Genomic DNA, 20,993 nt, shown 5'->3' with positions numbered 1-20,993 from the left:
TCCTCAAACTTCCTCGCGGGTGAAGACAAGCTGGTGCTGCAGCGCTATATATGGGGGTCTCCAGGCTCATTAATGTCTGAATCTCGCCATCTCCGGTGGGGAAGGCGAGACAATGCCACGGTATTTTTTAAGGTTCCTCCAAACTTTCACGGGTGTCTTCCGGGAAAGCTTTTGTGCACGCGCTGCAGATCGCAGGTGAAGAAAGCCAGTAAACAGTAAACTGACCGAGTCTCATTCTGTTGAATCACAGGTAGCCCAGGCTCGCACGACGAGCCTTCAAAGATATGCAAACATTTTTAATGCTGCGCGATGGTTGACTAGTGGGGATAAAAAGGTCGCATCCTTCACTTAAAAATTTTAGTTTTGTATGAAAACAAAATTAACTTACTACTATGGTTGGTCGATCGCATCTTACGAGTTTTCTAGGCGGATTTAAGAATGCCTGGGTCGTTCTTAGTTCTCCTGCTTTATCCACAATGCAATCTTCAGTAAAATGATTGTAAATAGTAAGTTATGTCGCATAGTTTAAAGATTTGCCATAGCATTTGTATGGGAATGGAAGCTCGACGCCTTCTTAACCCAACATTTTTACCTCGTTTTGAACAAAAACCTTTATTTATCTCGCTTTAGAATTTGTTCCTTTGAATCTCACTAGATTACTCAGCCTTCTTTGTATAAGTTTTTCCCAGGGTAGGTCAGTTGGTGATCCCATCCGAACAAATCCACTGACAGTAAAACGCTGTGATTTTGCTGTAAATGCCAAGAAATTCAACATACATTCGGACAATGCGGGCTTTTTACGCTCATATACCTTATTCGAGGTTCTCGTACAAAGGAATGGGGATGTAAATGGTTCGAGGTTTGTACAAAAAGGAGTGGTGTTAAAGGCCGTCAATTCCTGCCAAAGGTTCGTGGAGAGCGCTCGAGTTAGATGTTATACGAATTCCGCCGTACCCAAATCGTTTAGGTTAGATGTCATACGCATTCCGTCGTACCCAAATCGCTCGGGTTAGATGTTATACGAATTCCGCCGTACCCAAATTGATATAGGTTCACATTACTTGAGTTAAGGGTGGGTGACCGTTCATGAGTATGCACTGTCATAGGGGTTGATGAATTTTGAGATTAAAGCCTGTTGATTAAACTATGAGGGTCTGGATAAGGGGGGGGGGCTGCAAATGTCAGTTGTCAGTTAAAATTTTGTCTACTTGTCAGTTAAACTTTGGGCCATTTATCAATTGTCAGTTAAGTGTCTGTTAAATGGCTTAAACATCTCCCAGTTAACGGCGTCGTCAGAATCAGGATCGGACCGGACCACGGATTGGATCACGGATCGGAAAGAAAAGTTTTGAAACATGAAAAAATCAAATAAGATTAAAAAACTATAACATGTTAATTGTTATTACAAATGTTGCGTGACAAGCTAAAATAAAGTCCAATGAATAGAGGGGCTAAGAAACTGTGGTGCTGCGTCGGTGGAAGGGTATAAAAAGGTAATTTTGCGTTATCAATAAAGTGATAACGTAAATTGACCACCGTTAAGATTTTTAAAGCTGACGTTTCGAGCGTTAATGCTTCGTCAGAACGAATGACGAAGGAATATTTCGCTCTGAGGAAGGGCTTACACTCGAAACGTCAGCTTTGGAAATTTTAACGGTGACCAAACTACGTCATCAACTCAGTTGCTAAGACCAAAGTACCTCAAAACAGAGTTTACGTGACATAATGGAGCGCAGGCCCCAATAGAAGTTTTTTTTCTCGCCCCCAAATTTTATGTACATATCACGGTTGTGTCGAGGAGTGTTGTGTACTGCCGCCATGGACGAAGGCAAGCGAGAGGTACATATCATTTTATCAGCCAGTTATTATTTCGTCAACAGCGCGTGACGCTTTCGTGAATAAATCGTCTGCTTGTGTTTCCGCCAGCATTTTCCAAGCCTACTTCTTTCTGCCTCATGACTGGACATGGCCACGGAAGAGGCTTGGGTCCAAGGTGAATTTTCTCTCGACCAGCAGACGTGATACGGTCAATTTTGCGTTCGTCTATCTCAGGGTAAGTAAGGTGCATAGACACGTTTTGGAACACCGCGTTACCTTGAACGTTCGGAGTGAATACACTCCATGTATTTCATAACCGAGGTAAACTTTCCATTACATTTCATACAAGACAACTGTTAAGCAAACACTAGTTAGCTATACCACTACCACAGCAAAATAAAAATATCGCGTTTTTCGATTTGTACAAAAACAAATTAAAGCTGTGATTACCAACGACGGACGACTGCATATGTTGCGTTCCTCGATCATTAAAAACGCTCACATAATCACTAACCTACAACTCCTCTCTTATTTTTAAAGACAGCATATATAGTTGTCAGCATTAAAAAATTAGAGTACTTAGTTTATCTAAAATACTCCAACTTTAATTTGAAGAATTTGACTCTTGAGCCGACCTACAATCAGTTCTAAGCCTCACATTCTCCTCCATATACGAGTCTGCCTTCCAATAGATCCTATCAAATGCATGTACAATATTCAGCTAAACATACTAAAAAATGTTATAATATTTTGTGAAAAGGCTACGTATCGATAAAATGATGTAAATCAGGGTTAAATTGATCACTAGATTCCTATAATTAATAACCAACTGGAATTTATTGGTAACTAGCGAAGTTATCTCTACTTTCCACCTAGTGGCCGTCTCTTTTTAAACTAACTGCCAGGTTTGGTATGAGCAATATCTATGAGATATTATTCTAAACAATACTTTTGTGCTAAGTCTTTCCGCTGTACCAAATTGTTGTCTAATGCATAATACAAAGTCTTATAGTCTGCAGCTTTCGAATTTTTTTTCCACAGATCCAGCATATTAAATCCCTTTTCAGCCAAAGTATTATGATCGTGTTTAATTCCTTCTATGTCCGCATCCTCAATTCCAGGTAGTTGACGTGCCAGTGTCATCCACTTTCCAGCAATAGCTTTGCCAAGTGTTTGAAGGTCATGATAAGTTACTACTCCCTCTTGAAGATAAAAACAAATGGAGAGATAATTATTTTAAGATAACCAGATCACTTGCTACTTACTGTGACTGAGTAACAATTTTAAAATCATTCATTGCAAGTAATTGTTTTGGCGGAGGAAAGAGCAAAGGCTTTCTTTTCTTGTGCCAGAGATTTTCCATCAGGTATTATAGCGGTAGGGTGGCCAAGTGGTTAGGACACGGGATTTATAGTCTGGTGGTCCTGAGAGTAAGCCCTATACCCTGCCACTCACTGGATTGTTTTTAAATGGGTCCCTGAGTTCAACTCCTTGGATGTGCTTTGTAAATAGCATTCTGCCAGTTGAGGTTTTTACACTCTGTGTTTACTTACATGTACAATGTTTGGGACCAGATTGTTTGTATTGGTCCTGAGATGAATCCTCCTGGGGGAGACTGGACAATTTTAAAGTATACAAATACATAACCACACACACATTCCCTATATTATCAGGTATGATTTGTTGAATCAAACTGATCAGAGTTGATTTATGCTTTGACAGCTAGTGTGAGGTGCAACTGATTGTGGGTAAGTAACAATTTGTCACCAAAAAAATTATTGGGAGAGAGATTGAAGGTTCTTCAATTCTGTAAATAAATTTTACATGATCGATCCTTAAAATATGCCACTGGATAGTAACGTACAATACATATAGTAATTACAAGTTTTTTTGAAAATTAATCAACTAAAATGTAATTTTCCCTTTGTCCTTACCCTTAAACTTCTCTGTCTCACTAGTGTTGGATGCTTCAGAAGTTCCAGGTTCTTCAACAGGTTTTTTAGTGGAACAAGAAGTTAGTATGTAAGTAAGAGAGATGAAAAGGTTAGGGTAAAAATGTGATATTTCATTTTTGTGCTTTTATTTCCGCTTGCTGACTTGTTTAAGATTGATGCAATCTTACTATAACTACCCAATTGATTCTGAGATAAATATGTTCAAATATTAACAGTGCTGTAAAAAAAAGAAGGCCTTCAAGCACTATACAGTTCAAGAATAATTCTCTTTTGACTCTTTTGACTGAATATCTTCCTTATTTGGGTTGTCTGCCCCTTATAGATTCTCTTTGACTTCTGTCGAAAGAAGGACCTTTCATGATTAAAATTACTTAATAAAAACTTTTATTTTTAAATGTAAGTGACTCTCCCGGTGACAGTAAGGCAGCCTATCACAATATTTTGTTTGGCAATTAAATGTACAAAGGTTAAAATTTGTTAAGTTTGAGAAGCAAAATTTGGGCATGAGAGGCTAATTCGCCTAAGTATATGTATGTGGATAGTAGGGTGCAAAGAAGGTCAGTTTTACAACTTGCCCTTTTGGCAAGCTGTACCTAACATCTACTAGCCTGAAAGTCATTTTTACTAGCCCAAAAAAATTTTTTCGCAGGCAGAAAAAAAGAGCTACATACAGACTAATGACTTAGTCTGCACTATCTCTGAATTGGGAAGCTATTAGATCATGCAGTAGTGCATGTTTTTGATATACTGCATGATATAAAGGTCTGTAAAATTTCACAGAGCACGTGTCTCACCGGCTTTTTTATCACTCTCTTTTTCTCCTTTCCTTTTTCCATGGGACACAACATCAGGATAGGGATTTACAATGAAAAATTCCTTGGTCTCTTTTGTTCTGGTTTCTATGCTGAAAAAAAGGCCATGCTCTCAAAAAATATAGCTCTTATCTTTTAAATAAGCATTTTTTCTTTTTGCCAACATTGGAGGTCAATACATTGTGATGATGGGTAAATGACAACACTAACGTATGAAATAAAATAACACAGCTGACAAGAACTCTTAAAGTAAACTGAATCTCGCATAAGAATATGGCATTTTAAACAAAAAACATCCACATAAAGTGAATTATTAATCCCCCATTTTGATTCTGAGCAATTTGTATTTTTGCAAGAGATTAAAGGCTAGAGAACTCTATAGTCACCTATAACTTCGTGGATTTTCATTGCGAGCTCAAATAAACAATGTTATCTTAGCCAACAGTGGGAGCTAGCTATTCATCATGAAAGAGCAAAATTTTCTTGCTAAAGGTCCTTAGCATATCTGTAAGAATTAATAGAGACCCCATTAATGCATTTGAACTGCAGAGTAAAGGCATTAATACAGATAAAACAATCTTCACACTGTTGGAAACAGTACAAAATACTAACCATTGGATCCCTACAAGTGACTTAATCTAGCATATAATTTCTCCTTACAATATCACCCTGAACCACACATTAAGGTCATAAGAATAAAGGAAATGATCACCAACTTATTAAAGAAGCTCTCGATTGTTAAACAAATTCTCCTTGTCTCTACTTTAGGAAATGTACAGAGAACAGTATGGAGAATATGTGCACATTGATTTCAGGGTGTACTAAATTACAATACAAGGTTAAACAGGTGTGAATAGAGAAGTTAATGTGACTGCCTGCTAAAATGATTGCCTGTTGAGGTATGAAGGGAAGGCCTGGCCAGTCACCGGACTTACAGACCACTACATGTCAGCTATCAAATAAAAACAACTCATTTACCTCATTTTAAAGATAACCACATTGGGAGTTTCCTTCGTGAGTTTTAATTCCAGTTTGCCATTGTAGCCAATTTCTCTGAACTCTGTCTCCATTGCATCTTTGACTTTCCCATTCTCAAAGTCTTTTTGAAACTCTAAAAATTTCTCCTGTGATCCACAATCCAAGTCAAGAATAATTGATCCATACCCGAATTTCTTAATGATACCCCAACATTCAAGAGCGAAGCGCAATTTCTCTAAAATCAATTCTGGGTTCTCAAGGACAAACTTTCCAAACTCTTTAACTGAGTCAAATGCATCCTTAAGGGCAGCGGTCACCTTTATTCTAGCTGTCCAAGCACCATTAGTCTCTACCTCAGTCCCTTCAGGTGTCCTTACTCTCATGGCACCATATGCTGCATTTCTTTCAACTTCCAACTGCCAAACACAAATATCAATTCAGATTAGATTTTAATGAGCATCACAAGCTACCCTATGGGCAGGGCCCATGGTACAAGGGTGCCTCTTGTTAGTCTATGTAAGTATTTTTGGGAAAAAAAATAGTGCTTACATTGTCACCCCCAAATGAATATGATTTTCTACAAAAGCATTCACTGCACCTTCCTACCCCATTATCCTCTGTCAAATCGTGCTGTTGTTACAAGAAAAATGAAAATATCTAGAATTTATCTCCTTCTCTTTGATACCCGCAATCTTGTATGATTCCTCTGCAGTAGCAGACAGGTCATAGGTCTATATGTGACTCCCACAAGAGCATTTATGTTAGTGAAGAAACTTCAGAGCTGAAAGTTTGTGGTACCCTTTCAAAGGCGGAAATTTAAGTGTTTCATTCAGAAATGAGTGTTACCGCTGGAGTTTGCGCATAGAAGGCTCGATTAGCTCCTTTGAGTGTTCACTTCGGAGGCCGCGTAGACCCGCCCAAAGCGTAATGACTTAGTTCGGATTAATGTGTTCTGGAAAAGGTCAGATCATTTTGGAGGAAGACTCTAAGGAATGAAACAATAGTGCAATTAAGCGACCTCGAGCGGCTGCGTTTACAAGTGTAAACATTTTGTGCCTTGACGTTTTTTCGCTCAATGTTCTCAAGTTTGATTTGTATTTATTAAAAGAGCACTTTCAGAGCTTTAAATAGAGACCTTGAACGACCATATTTGATGATTGTAGGCAAAAGTTCGGATTTTACTTCCTGTTATTGGCGTTGTAATTTATGCACAGCCACTTTTACTGGCGCGTGTGAAGCATGAATGACTGCAGACATATTATGCATTCAAGTTTTGTTCGCCAACCGTTCCCAATTTTGATTTTCATAAAATAGAAAAAGACATTTTGCGAGCTTTACAAAGAGACCTTTGAACGAGGTGGGTGTGAAGCGTGTTTGCAAGTCGTGCATTCTAGGACATTCCCATATGCGCGCGCCAGATCACGATCGAAATTTACAAAAGTCCGATCTAAGAAAATAAATAGCTCCGAGTCTGAGTGCTCTTTACACATTTTTACGACTCTGAAATTAAAGGGCGTTCCGATTTCTACAGCTATCTTACATTTCCGAGTGAAACTCGACGGGAGCCCCACTGATTCGAGAATGTACAAGAACAATACCAAGAAAATATGAATGCTTAACGACCCACGCAACGTAGTCACAGACTTAAATCAACGCGAAGTTGTAATGTTTGAAAAATCGTTGACCTCCCCATCTTAGAATTTGAACTCGTCAGCCTTTGGAGAGAGACGGTGGTCACCAATATTCTTGATGTCTAAACATCATGAACCTCTACCTTAGTCCCTCCAGCTCTCTTCACTCTCTTGGCAGAACCACTAGTACTTGGTCTGGATCCATCAGCTGCATCTCTTTCATCTTCACTGGCCATATTTGAACTCCTCTGACTCTGCCAAACACAAATATGAATTCAGATAAGATTTTAATGATCGTCACAGGGTACCCCATGGGCGGGGCGCATGTTACAAGGGTGCCTCTTGTTAGACTGTATAAGCATTTTTAGGAAAGAAATAGTGCTTAAATTATAGCTACCAAATGAATATGGTTTTCTACAAAAGTACTCACTGCCCCTTCCTATCCCAGTATCCCCGGTCAAATCATGCTGTTATTACAAGAACAATAGAAATATCGAGAATTTATCTCCGTCTCTTTGATACCTGAAATCTTGTATGATTCAACTGCAGTAGCAGGCTGATAATAGGTCTATATGTGACTCCCACAAGAGCACTCACGCTGGTAAAGAAACTTCAGAGCTGAAGGGTTGTGGTACCCTTTCAAGGGCGGCGATTTAAGTGTGTCATTCAGGAATGGGTGCTACCGCTGGATTTTGTGCATAGAAGGCTCGATTAACTCCTTTGAGTGTTCACTTCGGGGTCCACGTAGACCCGCCCAAAGCGTAATGACTAAGTTCGGATTAATGTGTTCTGGAAAAGGTAAGATCATTTTGGAGGAAGACTCTAAGGAATGAAACAATAGTGCAATTAAGCGACCTCGAGCGGCTGCGTCTACAAGTGTTTTTGACGTGTTAATAAACTCCAAAGGATGCTTGAAAACATTTTAGGACTTCAAGTTTTTTGGCTCAATGTTCTCAAGTTTGATTTGTATGTACTAAAACAGAGCATTTTCAGAGCTTTAAAAAGATACCTTAAACGAGCATATTTGATGATTATAGGGAAAAGTTCGTAGTTTACTTCTTGTTATTGGTGTTGTAATTTATGAACAGCCATCTATTAATGGCGCGTGTGAAGCATGAATTCCAAAGAATGACTGCAGACATTTCATGCATTCAAGTTTTGCTCGCCAATCGTTCCAATTTTGATTTTCAGAAACTAAAAGAGGGCGTTTTGCGAGCTTTATAGAGAGACCTTTGAACGAGGTGGGTGTGAAGCGTGTTTGCAAGTTGTGCATTCTAGCACATTTCCATGAGCGCGCACCAGATCACGATCGAAATTTACAAAGTCCTATCGAAGAAAATAAAATAGCTTCGAGTCTGAGAGCTCTTTACACATTTCTACGACTCTGAAACTAATCAGAAGCCTTTGAAAGCAATTGACGAGGGAAGTGTTCGGGGGGAGGGTGCGCTCGCGAGAAGTTTTTGTTAACTTAACTTTTGTTTTGTTTTATATTATGCCTTCCAAATTTGGCGTTCCTAGCTTTGTGGTTAAGAAATTAAAAGGAAAATTTTCGTAATTGAAGCTATTCTTCGTTTTTGGACGATAAACAAAAGAAAATTTGTCCCACATGTTTATTAAAGGGCGTTCCGATTTCTACAGCTATCTTACATTTCCGAGTGAAACTCGACGGGAGCCCCACTGACTCGAGAATGTACAAGAACAATACCAAGAAAATATGAATGCTTAACGACTCACGCAACGTAGTCACAGACTTAAATCAACATGAAGTTGTAGTGTTTGAAAAATCGTTGACCTCGCCATCTTAGAACTTGAGCTCGTCAGCCTTTGGAGTGAGTCCCAAATTTTCACTTTTTCTTAGGGTTACTAAGCCTATAAGCTAAGTATAATGTAGCCCCAAAGACGGTAGTCACCGATACTCTAGATGTCCAAACATCATGAACCTCTACCTTAGTCCCTCCAGCTCTCTTCACTCTCTTGGCAGAACCACTAGTACTTGGTCTGGATCCATCAGCTGCATCTCTTTCGTCTTCACTGGCCATATTTGAACTCCTCTTACTCTGCCAAACACAAATATGAATTCAGATAAGATTTTAATGATCGTCACAGGGTACCCCATGGGCGGGGCGCATGTTACAAGGGTGCCTCTTGTTAGACTGTGTAAGTATTTTTGGGAAAGAAATAGTGCTTAAATTATAGCTACCAAATGAATATGGTTTTTTACAAAAGTACTCACTGCCCCTCCTATCCCAGTATCCTCGGTCAAATCATGCTGTTATTACAAGAACAATAGAAATATCGAGAATTTATCTCCGTCTCTTTGATACCTGGAATTTTGTATGATTCCTCTGCAGTAGCAGGCAGGTGATAGGTCTATATGTGACTCCCACAAGAGCACTCACGCTGGTAAAGAAACTTCAGAGCTGAAGGGTTGTGGTACCCTTTCAAGGGCGGTGATTTAAGTGTGTCATTCAGGAATGGGTGTTACCGCTTGATTTTGTGCATAGAAGGCTCGATTAACTCCTTTGAGTGTTCACTTCGGGGGCCACGTAGACCCGCCCAAAGCGTAATGACTAAGTTCGGATTAATGTGTTCTGGAAAAGGTAAGATCATTTTGGAGGAAGACTCTAAGGAATGAAACAATAGTGCAATTAAGCGACCTCGAGCGGCTGCGTCTACAAGTGTTTTTAACGTGTCAAGGAACTCCAAAGGATGCTTGAAAACATTTAAGGACTTCAAGTTTTTTGGCTCAATGTTCTCAAGTTTGATTTGTATGTACTAAAACAGAGCTTTAAAAAGAGACCTTAAACGAGCATATTTGATGATTATAGGCAAAAGTTCGTAGTTTACTTCTAGTTATTGGCGTTGTAATTTATGGACAGCCATCTTTTACTGGCGCGTGTGAAGCATGAATTCCAAAGAATGACTGCAGACATTTTATGCATTCAAGTTTTGCTCGCCAATCATTCCAATTTTGATTTTCATAAACTAAAAGAGGGCGTTTTGCGAGCTTTATAAAGAGACCTTTGAACGAGGTGGGTGTGAAGCGTGTTTGCAAGTTGTGCATTCTAGCACATTTCCATGAGTGCGCGCCAGATCACGATCGAAATTTACAAAGTCCGATCTAAGAAAATAAAATAGCTTCGAGTCTGAGAGCTCTTTACACATTTCTACGACTTTGAAATTAATCAGAAGCCTTTGAAAGCAAATTGACGAGGGAAGTGTTCGGGGGGAGGGTGCGCTCACGAGCAGCTTTTGTTAACTTAACTTTTGTTTTGTTTTATATTATGCCTTTCAAATTTGGCGTTCCTAGCTTTGTGGTTAAGAAATTAAAAGGAAAATCTTCGTAATTGAAGCTATTCTTCGTTTTTGGACGATAAACAAAAGAAAATTTGTCCCACATGTTTATTAAAGGGCGCTCCGATTTCTACAGCTGTCTTACATTTCCAAGTGAAACTCGACGGGAGCCCCACTGATTCGAGAATGTACAAGAACAATAGCAAGAAAATATGAATGCTGAACGACCCACGCAACGTAGTAACAGACTTCAATCAACGTGAAGTTGTAATGTTTGAAAAATCGTTGACCTCGCCATCTTAGAACTTGAGCTCGTCAGCCTTTGGAGTGAGTCCCAAATTTTCACTTTTTCTTAGGGTTACTAAGCCTTTAAGCTAAGTATAATGTAGCCCCAGAGACGGTAGTCACCGATACTCTAGATGTCCAAACATCATGAATCTCTACCTTTTTCCCTCCAGCTGTCTTCACTCTCTTGGCAGAACCACTAGTTCTTGGTTTGGCACCATCAGCTGCATCTCTTTCGTCTTCACTGGCCATATTTGAACTCCTCTTACTCTGCCAAACACAAATATGAATTCAGATAAGATTTTAATGATCGTCGCAGGGTACCCCATGGGCGGGGCGCATGTTACAAGGGTGCCTCTTGTTAGACTGTGTAAGTATTTTTGGGAAAGAAATAGTGCTTAAATTATAGCTACCAAATGAATATGGTTTTTTATAAAAGTACTCACTGCCCCTTCCTATCCCATTATCCTCGGTCAAATCATGCTGTTATTACAAGAACAATAGAAATATCGAGAATTTATCTCCGTCTCTTTGATAACTGGAATCTTGTATGATTCCTCTGCAGTAGCAGGCAGGTGATAGGTCTATATGTGACTCCTACAAGAGCACTCACGCTGGTACAGAAACTTCAGAGCTGAAGGGTTGTGGTACCCTTTCAAGGGCGGTGATTTAAGTGTGTCATTCAGGAATGGGTGTTACCGCTTGATTTTGTGCATAGAAGGCTCGATTAACTCCTTTGAGTGTTCACTTCGGGGGCCACGTAGACCCGCCCAAAGCGTAATGACTAAGTTCGGATTAATGTGTTCTGGAAAAGGTAAGATCATTTTGGAGGAAGACTCTAAGGAATGAAACAATAGTGCAATTAAGCGACCTCGAGCGGCTGCGTCTACAAGTGTTTTTAACGTGTCAAGGAACTCCAAAGGATGCTTGAAAACATTTAAGGACTTCAAGTTTTTTGGCTCAATGTTCTCAAGTTTGATTTGTATGTACTAAAACAGAGCATTTTCAGAGCTTTAAAAAGAGACCTTAAACGAGCATATTTGATGATTATAGGCAAAAGTTCGTAGTTTACTTCTAGTTATTGGCGTTGTAATTTATGGACAGCCATCTTTTACTGGCGCGTGTGAAGCATGAATTCCAAAGAATGACTGCAGACATTTTATGCATTCAAGTTTTGCTCGCCAATCATTCCAATTTTGATTTTCATAAACTAAAAGAGGGCGTTTTGCGAGCTTTATAGAGAGACCTTTGAACGAGGTGGGTGTGAAGCGTGTTTGCAAGTTGTGCATTCTAGCACATTTCCATGAGCGCGCGCCAGATCACGATCGAAATTTACAAAGTCCAATCTAAGAAAATAAAATAGCTTCGAGTCTGAGAGCTCTTTACACATTTCTACGACTTTGAAATTAATCAGAAGCCTTTGAAAGCAAATTGACGAGGGAAGTGTCCGGGGGAAGGGTGCGCTCGCGAGCAGCTTTTGTTAACTTAACTTTTGTTTTGTTTTATATTATGCCTTTCAAATTTGGCGTTCCTAGCTTTTTGGTTAAGAAATTAAAAGGAAAATCTTCGTAATTGAAGCGATTCTTCGTTTTTGGACGATAAACAAAAGAAAATTTGTCCCACATGTTTATTAAAGGGCGTTCCGATTTCTACAGCTATCTTACATTTCCGAGTGAAACTTGACGGGAGCCCCACTGATTCGAGAATGTACAAGAACAATAGCAAGAAAATATGAATGCTGAACGACTCACGCAACGTATTCACAGACTTAAATCAACGTGAAGCTGTAATGTTTGAAAAATCGTTGACCTCGCCATCTTAGAATTTGAGCTCGTCAGCCTTTGGAGTGAGTCCCAAATTTTCACTTTTTCTTAGAGTTACTAAGCCTATAAGCTAAGTATAATGTAGCCCCAAAGACGGTAGTCACCGATAATCTAGATGTCCAAACATCATAAATCTCTACCTTTTTCCCTCCAGCTGTCTTCACTCTCTTGGCAGAACCACTAGTTCTTGGTTTGGCACCATCAGCTGCATCTCTTTCGTCTTCACTGGCCATATTTGAACTCCTCTTACTCTGCCAAACACAAATATGAATTCAGATAAGACTTTAATGATCGTCACAGGGTACCCTATGGGCGGGTGCATGTTACAAGGGTGCCTCTTGTTAGACTGTGTAAGTATTTTTGGGAAAGAAATAGTGCTTAAATTATAGCTACCAAATGAATATGGTTTTTTATAAAAGTACTCACTGCCCCTTCCTATCCCAGTATCCTCGTTCAAATCATGCTGTTATTACAAGAACAATAGAAATATCGAGAATTTTTCTCCGTCTCTTTGATACCTGAAATTTTGTATGATTCCTCTGCAGTAGCAGGCAGGTGATAGGTCTATATGTGACTCCCACAAGAGCACTCACGCTGGTAAAGAAACTTCAGAGCTGAAGGGTTGTGGTACCCTTTCAAGGGCGGTGATTTAAGTGTGTCATTCAGGAATGGGTGTTACCGCTTGATTTTGTGCATAGAAGGCTCGATTAACTCCTTTGAGTGTTCACTTCGGGGGCCACGTAGACCCGCCCAAAGCGTAATGACTAAGTTCGGATTAATGTGTTCTGGAAAAGGTAAGATCATTTTGGAGGAAGACTCTAAGGAATGAAACATAGTGCAATTAAGCGACCTCGAGCGGCTGCGTCTACAAGTGTTTTTGACGTGTCAAGGAACTCCAAAGGATGCTTGAAAACATTTAAGGACTTCAAGTTTTTTTGGCTCAATGTTCTCAAGTTTGATTTGTATGTATTAAAACAGAGCATTTTCAGAGCTTTAAAAAGAGACCTTAAACGAGCATATTTGATGATTATAGGCAAAAGTTCGTAGTTTACTTCTAGTTATTGGCGTTGTAATTTATGGACAGCCATCTTTTACTGGCGCGTGTGAAGCATGAATTCCAAAGAATGACTGCAGACATTTTATGCATTCAAGTTTTGCTCGCCAATCATTCCAATTTTGATTTTCATAAACTAAAAGAGGGCGTTTTGCGAGCTTTATAGAGAGACCTTTGAACGAGGTGGGTGTGAAGCGTGTTTGCAAGTTGTGCATTCTAGCACATTTCCATGAGCGCGCGCCAGATCACGATCGAAATTTACAAAGTCCAATCTAAGAAAATAAAATAGCTTCGAGTCTGAGAGCTCTTTACACATTTCTACGACTTTGAAATTAATCAGAAGCCTTTGAAAGCAAATTGACGAGGGAAGTGTTCGGGGGGAGGGTGCGCTCGCGAGCAGTTTTTGTTAACTTAACTTTTGTTTTGTTTTATATTATGCCTTTCAAATTTGGCGTTCCTAGCTTTGTGGTTAAGAAATTAAAAGGAAAATCTTCGTAATTGAAGCGATTCTTCGTTTTTGGACGATAAACAAAAGAAAATTTGTCCCACATGTTTATTAAAGGGCGTTCCGATTTCTACAGCTATCTTACATTTCCGAGTGAAACTCGACGGGAGCCCCACTGATTCGAGAATGTACAAGAACAATAGCAAGAAAATATGAATGCTGAACGACTCACGCAACGTAGTAACAGACTTAAATCAACGTGAAGTTGTAATGTTTGAAAAATCGTTGACCTGGCCATCTTAGAATTTGAGCTCGTCAGCCTTTGGAGTGAGTCCCAAATTTTCACTTTTTCTTGAGGTTACTAAGCCTATAGGCTAAGTATAATGTAGCCCCAAAGACGGTAGTCACCAATACTCTAGATGTCCAAACATCATAAATCTCTACCTTGGTCCCTCCAGCTGTCTTCGCTCTCTTGGCAGAACCACTAGTACTTGGTCTGGCACCATCAGCTGCATCTCTTTCGTCTTCACTGGCCATATTTGAACTCCTCTTACTCTGCCAAACACAAATATGAATTCAGATAAGATTTTAATGATCGTCACAGGGTACCCCATGAGCGGGGCGCATGTTACCAGGGTGCCTCTTGTTAGACTGTGTAAGTATTTTTGGGAAAAAATGTAGTGCTTACATTGTAGCTACCAAATGAATATGGTTTTCTACAAAAGCACTCATTGCCCCTTGCTACCCCATTATCCTCTGTGAAATCATGCTGTTGGTACCAGAAGAATGAAAAAAATCAAGAATCTATCTCCTTCTCTTTGATACCCGCAATCTTGTATGATTTCTCTACAGTAGTAGACAGGTCATAGGTCTATATCTGACTCCCACAAGAGCACTCATTCTAGTAAAGCAACTCCACCTTATAAAAATACTGTCTGTGTACACGTACAAGAGTTGTTAATTGGAAGAAGAGCTGTTGTTGCTCAGCAAATGTGAATCCTAATTGAGTGTCTTGTCGAAACATGGTGGGAGGAGTGATTTTTTTTCATCTTATAGGGAGCTGCAATGCACGCGATTAACTAGTTATGTTTTCACTCCGTTTAATCAGTTCTGGGTGCGAAGCGAAGCCAAACAACTGAAGCAAACGTTACGTACGACGATTTCCTTCATCGACCACGTGCGTGGAAAGCGAAACGATGTCAGATACTGAAGAAGCCCCTCCACCACTAGCTCCACAAGCTGTTTCCGCCGGTCTGCACGCTCCCCCACCGCCTCAGATATACAATTTCCCCAAAAATTTCCCTATACTAGCAGTCGTGGGGATGTTCCAGGTAATTGGGAGTTTTCCAAGCAACAATGGCAAGATTATGAAGAAGCGACTGGTTTGGATCAAAGGAATCAACTGGTGCGGTCAGCAACGTTCCGTTGCGTTGTGGGAAAAGAGTGCCTGCAGGTTTTTCGGAATCACAATTTGGCTCTGGTGAAGTTACTACTTCTTCACCACTCAAAGCACTGGAGGATTATTTTCTCCCAAGCGAAACGTGGTTTACGAAAGGTAGGTGTTTAATTCTTGTTGTCAAACACCCGACTAAACTGTTTACTGTTTTGTCAATCGATTAAGGAAATTGGCCTGGCATGAATTCAGGAATCAAAGCTGTAGTTGAGAGATGCTAAGTTTGCTCAGAGTTTCAAGCAAAAAATGCTAGTCAGCCTATGCAATCTCATAAAGTTCCTGACAGGCCATGGAGCAAATTTGCTACAGTTCTGTTTACAGTAAACGGGAAGAATTACATCACACTCGTTGAGTACTTCTCAGATTTTGTTGAAGTTGATGAACTTGAGGACACTACCTCACATGCAGTTATTCAAGTTCTTAAACAGCAATTCAGTAGACATGGGATTCCGGACACTGTTGTTTCAGACACAGTTTAGCAGTCAGGAATTTCAAGCTGAATCTTCAGTCAAGACGGTCAAACAGCTATTCAAGAAAGCTAAACGTGATGGTGAGGGGCCCTGGTTTACTTTATTAGACTAAAGGAACGCCCCTCGTGTTCTTCTAGACATAAGCCTCAAAGGCTTATGTCTAGAAGAACACGAACTCTGTTACCTACAGCAGTAAGTCTTCTTCGTCCCGAAATAATTCCAGACTCTACAGAGCAGTTACAGTGGATTAGGCGAAAAGTAATGTTTTACCATGACCGTAGTGCAAAACAGTTGCCTGAACTGGAGATTGGACAAGAACTCCGAATTGCTCCCTTGCGGAAGAATCAAACGTGGAGGCAAGCTACTTGCCTAGAGAAACTCTCAGACAGGTCCTACGTGGTCAAATCAGGCGATCAGACCCTCAGAAGGAATAGGCAGTTCTTGAGACATGTAGCAGAGCCTACAACGCAACACAAGCAAAGCAAAAAGGGTGGTACAACCTTACCTAGTGTCAATCACAAGGAAGTACTCACGGCACTGACATGGCCTGCCACACCTTTAAGTCCTAAGCCAACGTTGATAAAAGCGTTAGGTTCGGTTAGGGACTAGGTTTAGTCTCGGCGTCAACGAGTTTTGTGTAAACTTAAGTTAGCCAGATTTTTTAGTCAAGTTTTGTCAGAGTTGTTTTATTATTTTTTTTTTAAGAAAGGGAGATGTTACGTGTATGGTTTCATGACCGTATTTGGAGAATACTGTCTGTGTACACTTACATGAAGGGTTGAATAAGAGAAGAGTTGTTGTTGATTTGGAAACGTGGATCTCAGTTGACGAGTGTCTTGCCGGCCGTAACACATATGCGGGTGATTGTGTAGACAATCTTCAGTTGTATTTGAATCAAGACTAAGAGAATGTTCTTAGTTGGTTGAGGGCGAACAAACTTACTCTAATATGACTCAAACCGAGTTTATGCTCATCGGTTCAAGGCTGAGATTAAGTACTCTAGCAGTTTCTCCTACGATCACAATTTATGACAATCAAGTTAGCTAGGTTACCACTGCAAAATCACTTGGAGTGACCATCGATAACAAACTCGATTGGAGCAGTCATATCGATAAACTAACAAAGAAAGTTGCTTCTGGCATTGGGGCTATAAAACGAATAAGGCACCTTGTCCCTCAAGCGACATTGATTCTAATATATCAAGCTCTGATTCAGTCACATTTTGACTATTGTAATATTGTTGGGGGAAACTGCGGGACAACTTTTCAGAACAAGGTACAGAAACCATAAAACAGAGCAGCCCGTGTTTTGACTTATTCAAATTATAACGCCGATGCTGGTCACTTGTTTGAGCTCTTGAGATAGAAAAACCAAGCTTCCCAGCCGCAAATACAAAGAGCCATAATGGTCTATAAGTCTCTGCACGGTTTAGCTCCAGATTATTCATGTTCTAAATCTAAAAGGCGAGAAACAGCGTATAACCTAAGAGACTCTGAGAATAAGCTTAATGTTCCTTTGCCACGCACAAACTGTTACAAGAGTACCTTTAGCTATAGTGGCGCCACTCTTTGGAACAGACTTCTTCATGACATAAGACAAGTAGAGTCCCTTGGGTTATTTAAGCGTTTAATTAAAGAAGTACGCTCAGGCACGGCATTCGTGGAAAGCAGCTTTAGTTAGGTTTGTGCTTTTAGTATAGTTTTTATAGTTTCTCATCTAATAGATGCATGTGTATATATTTGAATGCTTTTATTGCTGATGAATTGTCCGTGGGTAAATAAAGATTATCTATCTATCTATCTATTTATCCAAAGAAACTTTAGAGCCGAAGGGTTGTGGTAGCCTTGCAAGGGCGGCGATTTAGCTGTGTCATTCAGAAATGGGTGTTTTGGTGCGAAATTAGAAAATCAACACAAAGATAGCGAAACGCAACTGAGTTATTAATTTTGCGCCTATCATGGCTTTTGCGACCCTTTTAGCTGTATCACTGCAGTTAGACGGGTTGCTAATGATGTGGAAATTTCATCAGGCAAGGCAAAACGATGCCATTCGGGCCGCCTTTTTGCGGAAGCGAAATTATTCGTTGCAAAGAATTCATTCCGGTAACCTGGATGAAGAATTTTCCAGCCCGCTTACTGAGATCCCGGTTGGAAAAACCAAGATCTCGGTAACCGAGCCAGACCACCCTCTCCTATGACCCCATCGAAAATTTTTCAAAGGATTTAAAGTTAAACCGAGATCTCGGAAACCAGGCCAGCCCGGTCAACCGGGCTCATACGAAGAGGCCCTAAGTTCGGATTAAAGCGTTCTGGAAAAGGCGAGATCATTTTGGAGGAAGACTCTAAGGAATGAAACAATAGCGCAAGTAAACGACCTCGAGCGGCTGCGTCTAGAACTGTTTTGACGTGTCAATTAACTCTAAAGAATGCTTGAAAACATTTTATGCCTTCAAGTTTTTTCGCTCAATATTCTCAAGTTTGATTTGTATGTACTAAAACAGGGCATTTTCAGAGCTTTAAAAAGAGACCTTGAACGAGCATATTTGATGATTGTAAGCAAAAGTTCGCATTTTACGTCTTGTTTTATTGACGTTGTAATTTATGCACAGCCATCTTTTGTTAGCGCGTGTGAAGCATGAATTCCAAAGAATGACTGCAGACATTTTATGCATTCAAGTTTCGAAGCTATTGTTCGTTTTTGGACGATAAACAAAAGAAAATGTGTCACGCGTTGATCAAAGGGGCTCCGATTTCTTTAGAAATCTTACATTTCCCAATGAAACTCGACGGGAGCCCTACTAATTCGGAAATGAACCTAGACAATAGCATGACTATATGAATGCTTCCCTACCCACGAAACGTAGGGACACACTTAAATTGACGTGAAGGGCAATGAAAATATCGAGAATTTATCTCCTTCAGTTTGATACTCGCAATCTTGTATGATTCCCCTGCAGTAGGAGGGGCCTAAGTTATTATTAGTGTGTAAATTAAATTTTACCCACAGGAGTATATCTAAGGATGGAATTCCTAAGGTGGACGTAAAATTCACAGCGTAAAGTATCGATAGTGCCGCGTAATGAGAATTAGGCGACAGATTTCAACTTGAAAGGTTGAACTGAATTACTTTTAGCCTTTCTTTTGCCAATAAAACTTTTAAAACCAAATTGTTCCTGTTTGTTATCTTAATTGTTGTTGAACAATTCGTCGAAGCGTGACTGGATTAATTCACCCTTCTTCAGTCCCTTGACTAGCACAATCAACAGAATGAAGGCGGCAACTAAAAGACATGACTATCGTGGATACGTTACAAGACTAGTAAACTAATTACCTCACTCAGAAGTAAAAAGTTCACGTCTATGGCTAGCAAACCCGCTCCACGAAAACACTTGATCTAAGGATGCAATTTCCAAAGGTAGAAGTAAAATTCAGAGCATAAATTAGCGATACTACCGCGTAGTGAGAATTGGGAAACAGATTACGACTGAATTGGTTGAACTGCATTAGTTTTGGCTTTTCGTCTGCCTCAAACCGGAATTTCTGCTCTTTGTTATCTTAACTGTTTTTGAACTATTCTTCGAAGCGTAACTGGATTAATTCACACCTATTTATTCTGTCGACTAGCACAATCAACAGAGTGAAAGTGGCAATGAAAAGGCTTGACTATCGTGAATACGTTACAAGGCTAGTAAACTACTTACCTCAGAAGTGAAAAGTTCGCGAATTAGTTGGCAAATCCAGCTCCACGAAAATTACTTGATCGTCGGCGTCGCTTAGGCTGCAAAACAACGCCTATTATTCTTAGCGTATCGATCCCATGAGACACGGCGCCGTCAATAATTTATTTTGAAAAAAAAATTGAAAAAAAAAACGCGGTAAATTTTTGGAACAGATGCCTTAGATATGAATGAACCCTCTCCAAAGTTGTACCTGATCGTACCTGTACCTAAACTGAGAATTAAAATGTTATCACAGTGCCCTGATAATCATTCCCACGAATTGCGTAAATTTAATCAGAGAAAACTACACACAATTTGTATATTTGAGGGAAGTCCAAGATTCAGAGAGGGTTCGGATAAATGTTCGCCGAAGACAGACCATGCTCAGAAGACAGTAGGGTATGCCCCCCCGAGAAAATTTTAATATTTAGGTCCTCAGAGAGGTTATTTCCAGCATTTTATGGGATAAGTGTTGGTTTTTTTTGTTTTTTTTTTCATATCTTTGAAATAGTCTCTGTTTTTAAACAAGAAATATGCTTAAATATTTCACAATTCTAACTGAAATAAATTTTATTTGACTCGGGGATGTAAGTCAAGTAACGCAGTGATCTTCGTTGATGCCTTCCTTTTTAAGAAATTGCTGAAAAAAGCCTGAAAGAAATTCAGGCTTCGACGGAATTCGAACACATTTCTCTTTCCCTGTTTGCACGTGCGCAACCGTGTACTTACACAGCTTTCTTAGAATGAAAAAAGCGATAATTGTAAAAGGCACTATAATTTACAATAATTTCTTGAGCAAAATGGTCTTCCTTCTTTCAATCCGACTATGTCGTTTTTATCGAGAAGCCTGAACTGAAGACCGCGAGGGGCCTGTGCGAAAAATACGTAGTTCCTCCAGACCTCCAACTGAAGTTTGCGGCTTTCATCAAACCTTAAAACAAAAAAACAAAGCAATCAGAAGAAAAATCCCTCAAGCCACGCGGGCTATCAAGGGATCTACAGGTTTGATTTCAAAGTTTTCGAAATCACACCGAGAGAAATCACCTTGGGACGCCCTTTCTACTCCAAATGGGCTCTTACGATCATTAAGCAAGGCTGCCCGCACTTCCCTTTGAACATACCTGTGCAAAATATTCCCTCCACGAATTACCTCTCAAACCGAAAGATTTAAATCAGGTTGAAGAGAAAGACAGAGAGATTCCATTGTACGGTCACAGACGCATAAAAGGACGCTCAAACATGTGTTCTGTAAAACCA

General features: G+C 39.9%; 1 protein-coding gene across 2 annotated transcripts; it reads right to left on the bottom strand.

The window, feature by feature from the left end:
* Nucleotides 1-2,247: 2,247 nt before the first annotated feature.
* LOC136283170 (uncharacterized) lies at nt 2,248-19,854 on the bottom strand. Of its 2 annotated transcripts, none has more exons than XM_066171573.1 (10): nt 19,719-19,854; nt 14,540-14,650; nt 12,737-12,847; nt 10,933-11,043; nt 9,141-9,251; nt 7,338-7,448; nt 5,564-5,979; nt 4,568-4,677; nt 3,753-3,803; nt 2,248-3,020 (listed from the first exon to the last, which is right to left on the bottom strand). In XM_066171573.1, exons 2-10 carry the CDS (start codon nt 14,630-14,632, stop codon nt 2,752-2,754), a joined length of 1,383 nt encoding a protein of 460 aa, XP_066027670.1. In that variant the 5' UTR covers nt 14,633-14,650; nt 19,719-19,854; the 3' UTR covers nt 2,248-2,751. The 2 variants fall into 2 exon arrangements, with proteins under 2 accessions (XP_066027670.1, XP_066027675.1); XM_066171578.1 differs by lacking the exon at nt 19,719-19,854 and adding an exon at nt 16,524-16,573.
* Nucleotides 19,855-20,993: the final 1,139 nt, after the last annotated feature.

Source organism: Pocillopora verrucosa, chromosome 1 (genome assembly GCF_036669915.1).
Source record: "Pocillopora verrucosa isolate sample1 chromosome 1, ASM3666991v2, whole genome shotgun sequence".
Lineage (NCBI taxonomy): Eukaryota > Metazoa > Cnidaria > Anthozoa > Scleractinia > Pocilloporidae > Pocillopora > Pocillopora verrucosa.
The sequence above is the reverse complement of the archived record's forward strand: the minus strand, read 5'-3'. Positions and strand labels throughout refer to the sequence as shown.